The 14,170-nt window shown below is 33.5% G+C and overlaps 1 protein-coding gene across 4 annotated transcripts in view; it reads right to left on the reverse strand.

Annotated features, from left to right (window-relative positions):
- COL11A1 (collagen type XI alpha 1 chain) overlaps positions 1-14,170 on the reverse strand; it is a 200,902-nt gene that overhangs the window by 163,518 nt on the left and 23,214 nt on the right. For all 4 annotated transcript variants that reach the window (XM_032867238.1, XM_032867239.1, XM_032867237.1 and 1 more), the window contains exons 3-4: positions 9,978-10,191; positions 4,903-5,065 (exon numbers count right to left, since the gene is read on the reverse strand). In XM_032867238.1, coding sequence (XP_032723129.1) covers positions 4,903-5,065; positions 9,978-10,191 — 377 coding nt within the window. The remainder of the gene's footprint in view (positions 1-4,902; positions 5,066-9,977; positions 10,192-14,170) is intronic.

Genomic DNA, 14,170 nt, shown 5'->3' on the forward strand with positions numbered 1-14,170 from the left:
GTCTACTAACATCGTTTTTTAAAAAGCATATGCTCAGAAAATACACGTAGTATAAAGATACACAAGCATCACAAAGTGATAATCAAATTCTTACTGGAATATTGGAGATAGTTATGATATAGATATGTAGATAAAGATAGATAGATATAGATATACAGATAGATATAAAGATATAGATAATAGCTATTAAAACCTTAAGGTCAGTTTTCTGGGCTTGTAATACTGAAATTGTGTAGCTTTTGTAAATTATTATTCATTGATTTCTCCCAAGAAAAATGAATGCCATAATCATTCTGAGAAGTTTGAAAAAAATGAAAAATTTCATCAACAAGCTTTTCCACTTGAATTATCATTATATTCTTCTCATTGCTTCAAAAGAAATAATCTGCCCAAACATAGAATATTGTTGGAAATATAATAGACTTGTAATAACCTGCTTTTATAATTAAAAAAGAAAAAAGATTGAAATAGCAATGTTTTGAAAACTTGAGTTATAATGGCTACAACTTGATAATTTAGTAAAGAAATTTCCCTGTTTAAAAGACTACAAAAGTAATTTTATTGATAAAGAATACAGGCAATGTAGTTATTTTTTTTAATTTAGCTTTTCCTCACATCTTTGAAGTGTATTATCAAGCTAGGGGGAAAAAAATCAAAAAACAAAACCAAACCCAAAGTTATGGATTAGTGTTGGTTAGATGTTTTGTGCCTGCTTGAAAGTATTCATATGCCCAGACCATGTTTTCCCTGCTGGGTTCTGTACCCAGGTGCTACCTGCTTAGAGAGGGAAAATTTATCTAACCTCCACAAGATACCTGGTACACAAGCACTAGCCTAGGAACCAAGTACTCCATTTATAAGACAGAAAGACTGCATAAAACCTTGGACTGCTACATGGGTCATAGTTGCTCCCTCATATCAAAAATGTGTAAGAATATTTGACATGTCATAGTTGTAAGATGATAAAAAAGAACATAAATAATAAGAAGAAAATTATATAGTAAGACATAATTAAACTGACACATAATATATAACTTTATATATATATATAATTAATACTAGTATTATAAGCACTTTACATTCATGAGCTTTTTTTTTAGTATATATACTTACTAGGGAGATTACATTACTATTCCCACTTGATGAATGAGAAATTAAAACTTACATAAAGTAAAAATAAATAAATAAATAAATAAATAAATAAATAATGAAACTTAGAGTAACTACATAGAGAAATGTAGTTAAGCCATTCTGGAATTCAAAATCAGATTTTTCTGATTCTATAATCCATTTTTATATTCATTCCACTATGCTGAAATTAAGTGATCTGAATTATGACTCTGTATATTGATTTTGGCATTTTCATATAAACTAACTTGTCATACTTAAAAAATTTTTCTTAGATTTGCTTTTATCCATTTGATGTTGAATTCTTTGAAGTCTTCAGACTGGAATTCAAATATGGCCACATTTAGCATTTTTTGCCACAACAGTACCTTTCCATAGATGTAAGATAATACAGAGATTATAGAAATGAAACTACATACTGAACAGATCTGCATTTAAATTGGAATGACACTATTTCCAAAGAAGGGATATTTTCAATTTTTGGAATAATGTATCACTGATCTTTTTATATCATCTTTACCATTACAACTGCTTATCAAGCACTAAAACAATGTATATATGTCACCATTCCTGTCTCTTATCATTTTTAGTTTAATTTCTACACATTCATTTGCAGAGATTCAAAAGTCTAGATAAATGGAATACAAAACGATAATGGAAAACAAAACGAAAAGCAAATATATGAGTAAATTTTTAGAGATAGATACATTAACATCATATTCAAATAAGATGAACTAATTTCACAAAAGGAGTCAGAAAGTTTTACTGTGATTTTAAAATCTGTGTTTGAGGTGCGCCTGGGTGGCTCAGTGGGTTAAAGCCTCTGCCTTCGGCTCAGGTCATAATCTCAGGGTCATGGGATTGAGTCCTCCATTGGGCTCTCTGCTCAGCAGGAAGCCTACTTCCTCCTCTCTCTCTCTGCCTGCCTCACCTACTTGTGATCTGTCTGTCAAATAAATAAATAAAATCTTTAAAAAATAATAAAATAAAATCTGTGTTTGAATTACTTCTTTTCCTCATATTCTTTTTTCAAGTGGGAAAGACGAAATTGTTTTTGAAATTTATATACCCATACAATAATATAATTTAGGAAGTAAGATGAGTTTTATGTATGGCAATTATTTGGATAGATTGATAAAGATAAACCTTACAGTGAAATATCTGCATTTATTTACTTTTTCAAAACTAATTACATATCATATTGAACAAATGTTCTTTTTAAAGCTCCATAGGGTTTCATGAAACTCCAAGATGAAAAACAGCATAATAAACTTATTTTTGCTACTCACTGTCACATTCACTAAAGAATTCATTAATGAGTCTTCTAAAATTATTTTTCTTAATAGTTTAGCAGTTTTTCCAAATAAACAGCTAGAGTTACTCCAGGATTTAGAATGTGGTTTATGGATTAGAAAATTAAGAATTAATCAAGGAATATATATAGTAATCTTTTCTCCTAGTACATCTGTCCTTGATAATTTACTAGAAGCCCCTTGGCCAGAAAGTTTCTGGTTAGCAGTTGTGAAAACATATGGAAACGTTTTAGGGAAATCATTTTTATATATTCTAGGGGTTGATACTATAATCAGCCTATGAAACACAGAGGCTATTATTACATATTTTAAAATATGTAACATCAGATTCAATGATTTGTTTTGAAAAAAGAACATATTGTGATAGTCTAAAACTGTAATTCAAAAACTCTAAACTGCACCCCAGTGAGCATGAGTGTAGTATATGGGAAAGAAAGTGGAGTACAGTCTGTGCATGGGGGATGGTATGGGGATGACAAAGGAAGCCCTGTCTGAAAAAGACATTTAATCAACATGTACATATAACAAATATCTTTCAGGGTGGTAAATTTTGAGAATATTAATAATTAATTTATATTTAAGAGATATTAATTAATGTTAATTTTTTTCTCTTCTGTATTTCTTTTTTTAAAAGAATTATTTTATTTATTTATTTGAGAGAGAGAGTATGCAAGCATGAGGAGAGGGGCGGGGCAGAGGGAGATCTCAAGCAGACTCCATGCTGCGCTGAGCATGGAGCCAGACACAGGGGCTCGATCCCACGACCTCGAGACCATGACCTGAGCCAATATCAGGAGTCAGATGCTCAACCAACTGAGCCACCCAGGCACCCCTTCTGTATTTCCTCTTTATATATTCTTACCATTTATGATTAACAAAATTTAATCTTAATTTCCATTGCTTAAGTTCCAGAAGACCTGTAACTATGTATAGCAATAGACTAAATGAATATATGAAATGAAACCATCCACTGATATAGTTCATCCATATTACTCATTTATGTTGCCAGAAAATAAGGTTGTGTGTATTACGAAAACAAATTTAGTCTGTGAAACTGATGTTTGTAGTTTAATTTTAAAATAGAACTTTGGGGTGCCTGGGTGGCTCAGTGGGTTAAGCCTCTGCCTTCGGCTCAGGTCATGATCTCAGGGTCCTGGGTTCTAGTGCTGCATCAGCTCTCTGCTCAGCGGGGAGCCTGCTTCCCCCCACCACCACCCCGCCTGCCTCTCTGCCTACTGTGATCTCTCTCTGTGTGTCAAATAAATAAATAAAATCTTTTAAAAAATAAAAATAAAATAGAACTTTGCTAGACTCGAAATTAAGTTTTCTTTACAATATTCATCAAATAAATAAATATTTATCATTTGTGTGTAATCAATACATGATATTGGAAGATCTGAGAGTATATTATTATGTATTGCTGAATGAGTTTATCATTTAATTTAGTATAATATAATGTGTTAAAAACATTTTGTATTGAGTCAAAGGCTTAGGTATACACAGGTTGAAAAAAGTCAGAAACAGAATCTCAACTGAAAGTTTGGCAAATGTTAATTATATTTAAAATTATGCCACAGTTTATGTATATAAGTACAGGAATGTAATATCCTCCTGCACCAAATGTACATTGTTCTTTCTATGAAAAATACTGTCTGTGTCTATGTGTTATACTCACTAACAACCAAATACAGAAAATCTTCCATGTTAATCTTGCCTATTAATTTTTAATATAATACAGAGCTTCACTTTATTATACTTTGAAAAATAAATTACACAGAAATTGTATAAAAGCAGATCACAGTACAGAATATTATCTCAGGACTGAATCCCTTTATGGGGTCAGGATTCAGGTCTGTTTGTTCTGTTAATAACTGACTAAATGAAAACTAAAGGACAAACTACCAAATCCAATGATGGAAGGATTAAAAGAAAGAATGTGATTATTATTAATTGGTGAATTATGATTGGAAGGAAACTTTTTACTACAACCTTCATATTATTAAAAAAGTAATTTTTAAAAACATACATTCAGCTTTCACAATATGATCTCTATTTTATACCTTGGAAACGTTAACAAAGAACAGAGAAAGGCAGAATATCTGACTTGTACATTTCCCTAAATTAATCTCCCAGAAAAGGAAGTGAAGAAAATGTTCTTTTCTCCAAAGAAAATAATGCAAAGTACCAAGAGTAAAGCCATTTGCCCTTCACAGGAGAATAGCCTGCCTGTGTTCAAATCAACCGATCTCTATAATGTTTCCCAGTCCTTACAGCCATCATTGTCTACTCATTCTCTTACTGAACAATAAAAAACATCACCGCTACACCCGCAGGAGAAGAAAGTAGGTCACCCTTTCGTTTTCAACGTTGCTCTATAACGTATATTGATTGTTACTGTTATTAACACAGTTCATCTGATTTAACGATATTCAACGTCAAATAAACTTTGATTTACTTTTACCTCAAAAACTTCTTCATCCAGAATCCTTGTTCCAAAAACCGTGATTCCATTGGTGTCAACGATTGCTCTCTCACTTCTATCAAGTGGTTTTGTGGTTTTCTTCTTACAATCAACAATCATTGTCACAGTTTTCTTCTCCACGCTGATTGCTACCCGATGCCACCTAAAAAAGCCAAGTTATTCTTTTGTAGGCTTCAAAGACATTGTTGTCATTATTATTCAAGTTAAAAATAAGATGTACTTTAAATTGTGAAAGTGAACTGAAATTGTACAAAATGTAGGCTCATTTTTTAATCAATCCGTTAACAGGTGACTACTTACTATTTACCCAGAAGAGTATTAGGTAGTAAAAAGGACACAAACAGTATAAAATTCACATCAGCGGCGGCTGTCTATGCTGATAAGGAAGTACCCATCCTTTGGTTCACTTTGTGTGGTTGTAACAAAAGCTTAATCTCATCATGTCCTGATGAGTGTATTTGATAGAGATCAGGGGTGGGATACACGGTAAGTAATAGTTTCTATGTACGTAAATGCTTTCTTCCGAATGGAATTCCACTTAATTTTTTTTTTTCCTCTAGAGATCCCCTGAGATGAACTGTAAAAGGGTATGTCTACTAACTGAATGACTGCTCCATCTGGAACAACTGAACGTCCTAATTGTACAACACAATGTGCTTCTCTGTCCTTATTCACATTTATTTCAAGTGCTTTCGTTTTCTTTTTCCACTTTAATTTCAAGACAGTTATAGATCACTCCTGTGGGCAGGATCCAAAACTGAGACACAATATCTCTCCTTCTTTCCAGGGTTGGCAGGAAGTGGGAGCACTGAAAGAAAGCATAGTCAGCGCATGTGTGGAGTGAGAGTCTCCATTCACGGGGAAGCTACTGCTTCAGCTAATTCAGGGCAGCGATGACAGGCTTCAGGGGTAGACATGCTCAGCCCTTTGGAAACATATAAACCCTAATCTTACTGTAAAATGGTGGGTTTTATTAACAATATCTGGTGCTAACATAAACCACTGAGTGAGGCTCACTTGGATTTTGCAAGCCACTCTGGTTTATATTTTTTTTTCCAAATGAAAAATTCTAGATTAATATTGCAGAAGTGTCTAGGACTATATCCATAAAATAAAATACCCAAAAAATTGCAGGAGCTTACCTAAATGCCTTTCATGTGACTTGGCATGGCTACTGATGAGGACCAAGTATATTTCCATATATACTTAATCTTTGGTCTTTCCATAGCACATTCAACTAGCATAGGCATCTGCTTAGTTTGAATTGCGCAAAGATTTATTTTGGAGCCACCTAATACTGTGAGAGTAAAATTTACACGTATTTCTGCCAAGAAGCCTGTGTCTTAACTTAAACCATCTCCACCGTTGTACGTATGTGCTTTTCGTTAGCAGAAAATAAAAATGATTCCCATTGTTAAAAGCTGATTAGTACTCTGAACTTGAACTTACTGTTAATTAATTTCAGCTTGGATGATAATGATACATCATAATCATGGTATTAAAATACTAAATGACCCCTAAGTTTTAGAGTCATTCTTAATCCCTTTTTCATATACTTTACATTCACATTATCAGAAAATCCTTATATTCAATGTATATACAGAATCCAGTGTCTCTTGACTTTACCCAATCTGCAAGTTCTCTCATCTAGACTCCTAACTAGTCTCTGCCTCCACGCTCATGCAACTGGAGTAACCATTTATCTTTTTTTCCTTACCTATAGTGTTCATTTTTAAAAACTTTTTAACATTTTAATTTTATTTTTTTCAGTGCTCCAAGATTGTTTATGCACCACACCCAGTGCTCCTCGCAATATGTGCCCTCCTTAATACCATGAGGCTCACCCATCCCCCATACCCCTCCCTTCCAAAACCCTGAGTTCGTTTCTCAGAGTCCACAGTCTCTCATGCTTCATTTCCCCCTCTGACTTCCCCAATTTACTTTTCCTTTCCTTCTCCTAATGTCCTCCATGTTATTCCTTATGTCCCACAAATAAGGAAAACCGTGTGGAGATTCCACAAAAAAATTAAAAACGGAGTGACCATTTTAAAATACAACTCCAGCAATTGCGCTACTGGGTATTTACCCCAAAGATACAGATGTAGTGAAAAGAAGGGGCACATGTACCCCAATGTTCATAGCAGCAGTGTCCACAATAGCCAAACAGGAAGGAGCTGAGATGCCCTTCAACAGATGAATTGATAAAGATGTGGTTCATATATACAATGGAGTATTACTCAGCCATCAGAAAGGATGAATACCACCATTTGCATCAACATGGATGGAACTGGAGGAGATTATGCTGAGTGAAGTAAGTTGAGCAAGAAAGACAATTATCATATGATTTCACTCATATGTGGAACATAAGGAATAGTGTGGAAGACATTAGGAGAAGGAAGGGAAAAATGAAGGGGGTGAAATCAAAGGGGGAGATGGACCATGAGACACTATGGACCCCAGGAAACATACTTAGGGTTTTAGAGGGAGGGGGTAGAGGGATGGGTGAGCCTGGTGGTGGCTATTAAGGAGGGCATGTATTACATGGAGCACTGGGTGTTACATGCAAACAATGAATCATGGAACACTACATCAAAAACTATTGACAATGGAATACTATGCAGCCAACAAAAGAAATGAAATCTTGCCATTTGCGACAACGTGGATGGAACTAGAGGGTATCATGCTTAGTGAAATAAGTCAATTGGAGAAAGACAACTATCATATGATCTCCCTGATATGAGGAAGTGGAGGTGCAACATGGGGGGGCTTGGGGGGTGGGAAAAGAATAAATGAAACAAGAAGGGATCGGGAGGGAGACAAACCATAAGTGACTCTGAATCTCACAAAACAAACTGAGGGTTGCTGGGGGGAGGGGGGTCGGGAGAGGGTGGTGGGGTTATGGACATTGGGGAGGGTATGTACTATGGTGAGTGCTGTGAAGTGGGTAAACCTGGCGATTCACAGACCTGTACCCCTGAGGATAAAAATACATTATATGTTTATAAAAAAAATTAAAAATTAAAAATTTGAAAAAAAAACTAATGATGTATTGTACAGTGACATACAGTACATAACATAATAAAATAAAAAGAATACAAATCAGATCAAGTCTCTGCCTTGCTAAAAACCATCTGATATTCTTAGTAAAAAGCTGAAGTCCTTACTCTGCTTTACAGGGGTGTGCCCTGGCTCTCTGACCTCACACCCACTTTTTGCTTTCTCGCTGCCTGCACAAGAGCCACACTGCTGCGTCTTTCCCATTCTTTGCATGTGTTCTTCACTCTCCTGGAAACATTCTTTCTCCATAATCCCACATGGTCCACTCCTTCACGTCCAACATGCCTTTGCTCAATGCAACCATATCAAAGAGATATTCTATTGAAAACAGTATACCCTTAAATTCCTTACCCTGATATTTTCATATTATCACTTTTCGTATTAACTAATAAGGACAGTATGTAAATTGCTCATAAATCTTAGTTTTTCCTGCCACAGAGGTGAAATTTTCTCCATGGTCCTGACAAGGATACACTGAGTGTGGATATACATTTTATTTTCCATCTGCACAGCTATTTCCTTCTTACACCTATAACTAAGTGTCATATTTCAGATAAGGTTAGTTTTAGAAGACTAGATTCAGCAATAAAATACCAAGTAAACTTTTTTAAAGATTTTATTTATTTATTTGTGAGAGAGAGAAATAGCAAGACAGAGCACAAGCTGGAAGGAGAGGGAGATGCAAGTACCCTCCGAGCAGGGGGCCCAATGCGGAGCTCGACGTTAGGACCCTGAGTCGAAGGCCGATGCTTAACTGACTGGGTCACCCAGGCGCCCCACCAGGTAAATTTAATACACATTTATTTGCATTTAGCTGCTCCCTAAGTGAAAGGCAGTATTCATAATGCAGAATTTAGAATCCAGCATGATTTTCAGAAGAGTAGTACTAGGTAGTCTATCTTAGTTCAAATCCTACCTCTGCCACTTTGGAAATATATCACCTCAGGAAAGACACTTAAACTTTATGTACCTCGGTCTACTTTTCTATAAAATGGGTTTATTAACATTATTTTCTTCAAAGAGTGAAAAATTAAGTGAATGAACTATGTATAAGTGCTTCAAACAGTATATAGCACAGATCAAGCATTATAAAAAGCTTCTTATGATTGTCAGTATTAACATGCTTAATAACAAGTAAATGAAAGCAGGTCATTCCTCTGCTCAAAAAGTCTGCAGTGACTTGCATTTTACTCCAGATGGAATACAGAATGCTTATAGCCATCTACAAAGTGTTATACCCTGTGGCCTCCCATGGCTTCTCCATCCTCATCATTCCACTCTGCTCCTGCCATGCTGGTATCCTTGACATTGCTTAGACCAAATCAGTCACACCTGGAATCAGAGGCTGTGTATTTACTTCCCGTCCTCCTGGAATAGTATATACTTTTAGTTATCGGCAGGGCATGCACCCCAGATTCGTCACCAGTCACCTCCTTCTATCTTTTTTTACTTTTAAGGTCAGAGTTGGGAAGTGAACTTTTTTTTTAATTTTTATTAATTTATTTGACAGAGAGAGACACACAGCAAGAGAGAGAACGCAGCAGGGGGAGTGGGAGGGAGAGACGCAGGCTTTCCACTGACCAGGTAGCTGGGATCATGACCTGAGCCAAAGGCAGATGCTTCATGACTGAGACACTCAGGCGCCCCATTCACCAGTCACCATCTTAGCGAGATTTTCCCTGATCTCTTTCCTTAAAATTGCACCCTCCACCACGATTCCCTATCCTCTCCACTGCTCTATTTCTTTCTCTCTCACTTATCACCACCTGCTATGCTCTTTATTCATATATATATATATATAAATATTTTAAATTGGACATCATTTGTCTACCCAGACTGCAAAAGAAACTATGTAAAATTAGGTATGTTGTGTTTTATTCATTTCTGTGTCTCCAAGCTCTAGAAAAACTACATCACACTTTATGATATTTCTTGAATGGTTAAATGAAATAATTGCTTTCAATACAGCTATAACATTGTATTATTATATTACTTACTTCCCATCAGCAATGTTAACAGTTCTGAAGAGGGGATAGTCTTCTGGGGCAGGTTTTCCAGTGTGGTCTTCAAACAGGAAAACAGGTGATCTCCCAACCTCAACACCAATTTGCTGAATACCGTGCTCATTATATATAGATAAAAGGAAAGACTGAATTCCTTTTTTGGGTTTTATTGTAAATAATATTGAAAAATCTTCTGGAAAATTTCCTCCTGAGAAGAGAAAGCCAAAGGGTCAAAAATTACAAATTCCCAAATTATTCCTGGATCATCCTATTTTTTTTTTAACTTTGTAGGTGGCCGTAATAAGTCATGTAAATTCAAACAGTCATAACAATTCAGATTAAAAAAACAAATGGGAAGGAGATGATAATAAGCTTTCTCTGCTATAATTGCCCAAGCTAAGTTCAAACTTTAAAGCCACTCATTTAAAGCACAATGATTATGTAAAATTAAATTCAGAGTTAGGAAACAAGATTGACCATGGTGCCAGTGCAATATTAAATATACAAGAAGAACTTTTAAAATATGAAAGTACCACTTTTTGTATAAGATTTGTATTTTCATCCTTGTCTGATCTGTGGCACCCTCTCTTTAAAGAAAGTGCTCTAAGGATACAATATATGAAGGTACTTAAGTCATCCCTCAAAAGTTAAAGAGTTTCTGACCAGTTTTTCCTATCACACAAAAGGCAGTTTCACTAATAAAAAGCTTATGTCATTATACATCATAATTTTTAGATACTTGGTTAATTTTATTCTAAATTCAAGAAGATTATCTCTTTATTTTTTTCTTTTTTTTCTCCTCTTACCGTCATACTCCAAATATCCAGAATGGGGCCAAATCTACATAAGTGCTTAGTAAGTATTTATTAAATAAATATATCAGTTAAATGATTATCACAAAAATATCTCAGATAGTTAATGTCTACTCATATATTTTTATAAAAACATTGCATATTAAATTCCACATTTTATTCTTCATAAATACTTTTACATATATATCTTATTATCCTGGAGTGTAAGTAAAGCAAGCATTATTGTTTGAAGAAGGAGATTATTTCAGTTAGAAACTTTTCTATATGCAGAAGTGGACTATCTGTGCATGTGTGATCAGAGATATCTGGGCCAGGAACATCCATATTCAAGCCATTCATTCTAAATTCTATTTGACATGGTAAAAATACTATGAATATGACTGCTATAGCATCAAATTCAAAAGATTATATTAGACAAGAAATTCCACTTCTAAGAATTTATTGAAATAGAGATAATGCTTATGTGTAAAGATATGTTATGTCAATCCACCAGAACACTACTTATAATCCTAAAATATTAAAATGGCCTACAATGGTTGGGACTGGCTAAATAAATATAAAACACTTATATAGCATAAGTAGCCACTTAAAGTAGTAGGAAACATTTTATGAAATTGAAATTATTTAAAATGTGGAAATTAAATAAGAGTATGTTATAGTGAAAGCAGTCACTTAATGTTAACTATTTAGTTCTGTAATATCTATTTATATCTGTATCTATATCTTTATCCATATCTATCTATATCTAGGTAAATAGATTTATCCAAACTAAAAAGTGTTTATGTTTACTTAAAACTCTTATTTTTAATTTTTAAAATAATTTATCAAAAACTTTGGTATATCACAAATAGGTCATAAAAGCTTTGCTATCACAGGAAAAAATAAGAAATAAACATATATGTATATATAGTTTTGTTTCATTTAAGTGTCATAAAGATGTCTAATTTTGTATTTCTATAAATCAACAGAAGGAAAATAATCATATAAATAAAATGAAAAGGTAATGAAACACATAAATTAATAAAGCAAGTTTTACTATACTTATACTATAAATAAAATCTATACTTATACTATAAATAAAAATCTAGGTAGGTAATTTAGCCTGTTATTGAAGAAGCTCCATAGAAAATAAACTTTTTCTTCAAATAGGTAACTCAGAATGTTGAAAATCACAGGAGTTCTTTCCCTAGATGTGCATTATTCAAATATCTCCTACACTGAAAAAAAAAAGATGCTAAAATGTTGTGAGCTAAGGGAAAACAATATTTTTCATTTTTGCAAAATCATTATGAATTAATGTCTGCATAGAGACATTTAAGGAAAAAGGAATTTTCAGAAAGAATATATTCATATAAGACTAAATAGATTATAGAAAATTCTAATCAATCATCCAATTTGTACAGTACAACTTTTGAAATGATCAATTGCTAACCACACTAATGAGCAAAGTCTTTCAAAATCTTTCAGAAGTATTTTCCAATTTAAAGTTAGGCAATAAGATTTTAATTATAATCTATAAGTTATGACCTTTAAAAAAGAAAACTTAGTTACCTAAAGAATCATGACTTAATGTCAAAATATTCAGTCTAACCTAGGCATCCCACCTTATTTTCTTCCCTATCAGACATTAAACAAAGTTGTCCATAACTGACTAAATGTCTCAGAAAGGATTCACTATGATATTAATTCAACAACAGAAACACAACCACTTACTATAAGAAATGTTATCTAAAATAACAGTGATCAGTATACATGATAAAGTAAAATTGAATTTTTCAACTTAAATATGTTTTGAAATATACAAATGCAAACTAGAAATACTAAATAAAATATAAAATAAAAATAAATAAATATATATAAATAAATAAATAAAAATAAATATAAATAAATAAAAATACTAAAGTATCTTTCTGTTGGATGATTTTGTTAAGGAAAGAAATGCTGTTAATACTTTTGATATGCATGTATACATAAATTATATACATGCAATAATTATAATTCACACTGAATGTATCAGGTTCAATAGTGATTTTTAAAATGGTCTGTAGTATCGATAGATAATGCATGCATTAATAAATTTTATATGAAAAAGGCACAAAACTTTATTATTTGATTTTAATTTTTTTTAGATGTGGTTACTAGATTTCCATGTGGAATATGTCTCCCTTTAACTAAAATCCTTTTTGGATATAGCTTGGTGATCAGCAAGTTTTGAAAAATGAGGAAGAAAGGTCATTTTTGCATAGTAGGAAAGCTCACTTTAGTTTAAAAAGGCAGGGACTGTCTCTCAGCCTTGCATCATTTACTGGTTCTGGGATTATATTCAAATACTTCACATTTCTAACCCTTAATCTATAATTTGGGTTTAAATATTCTTCTTTCCAGATGGATATGAGGACAGAGATCAATATATACTAAGTTTCTTATATAGTATCTGTCGTGCAGCAGGTGTTCTAAAGAGTGCAAATAGAATTTACAAATTACAGGGGCAACTGGATGGCTCAATGGGTTAGGCCTCTGCCCTTGGCTCAGGTCAGGATCTCAGGCTCTTTGCTCAGCAGGGGGCCTAGTTCGACCCTCCCCCTCCCGTTTCCCCTCCCATTTCCCCTCCCCTCTGCCTGCTTCTCTGCCTACTTGTGATCTCTCTCTTTCTGTCAAATAAATTTTTAAAAAATCTTTAAAAAATTAAAAAAAAAAGAATTTGCAAATTATAGCTTCTATTCAGGTCACATGTACAACTTTCTCAGACAGTTAAATTAAAGGTCTCAGGTTAGGACTTTAGAAGACACATACCTTAATTAGACAGAATTTTACAGTGGCTATCTGATAATCCTCCACTCCTGGCAGTCTGAAGTTTCCACTACCTCTGCTTACCTTTTTCATTAGAAAAGAAGTTGCTATTATGTTCCCATAACAGAAGAAAGACTATTCCAAGTAATTTTTCAAAGATCTTTTTTATTAATTTGATAAAGAATAATACTTGCTTTGGATTTTTTTTAACTTTAAAAATGTCTTTGATCATTTTTATTAACTGCCATTTTGCATTATTTGACAGGAAGCTCTACCCTGGAGGAAGATCAAGTTTAAATTCATTTGTGTGGGAGGAAAAATAAGGTCCCTATCAGAGGTGTCTCCTCATATCTGAAATACTCATTATTAGAATTATATGCCTAAGGCACAATGTTATGAGAAGGTGAAAAAAAAAAAACTGATATAAGGGAATTTTGTTAACTCTCATGGAAGGAGATTCCAAAGGCATACATCGCATTCTTTTACTCTGAGTAGCACAATAGAAATGATGGAACTAATCAAACTAACCACCAATTTGGAAGGTAGAAAAACTGACCCTGATACGATGAACCAAAGTATAAAAAA

This window comes from Lontra canadensis, unplaced genomic scaffold (genome assembly GCF_010015895.1).
Source record: "Lontra canadensis isolate GAN:19392208 unplaced genomic scaffold, GSC_riverotter_1.0 scaffold33, whole genome shotgun sequence".
Classification (NCBI taxonomy): Eukaryota; Metazoa; Chordata; class Mammalia; order Carnivora; family Mustelidae; genus Lontra; species Lontra canadensis.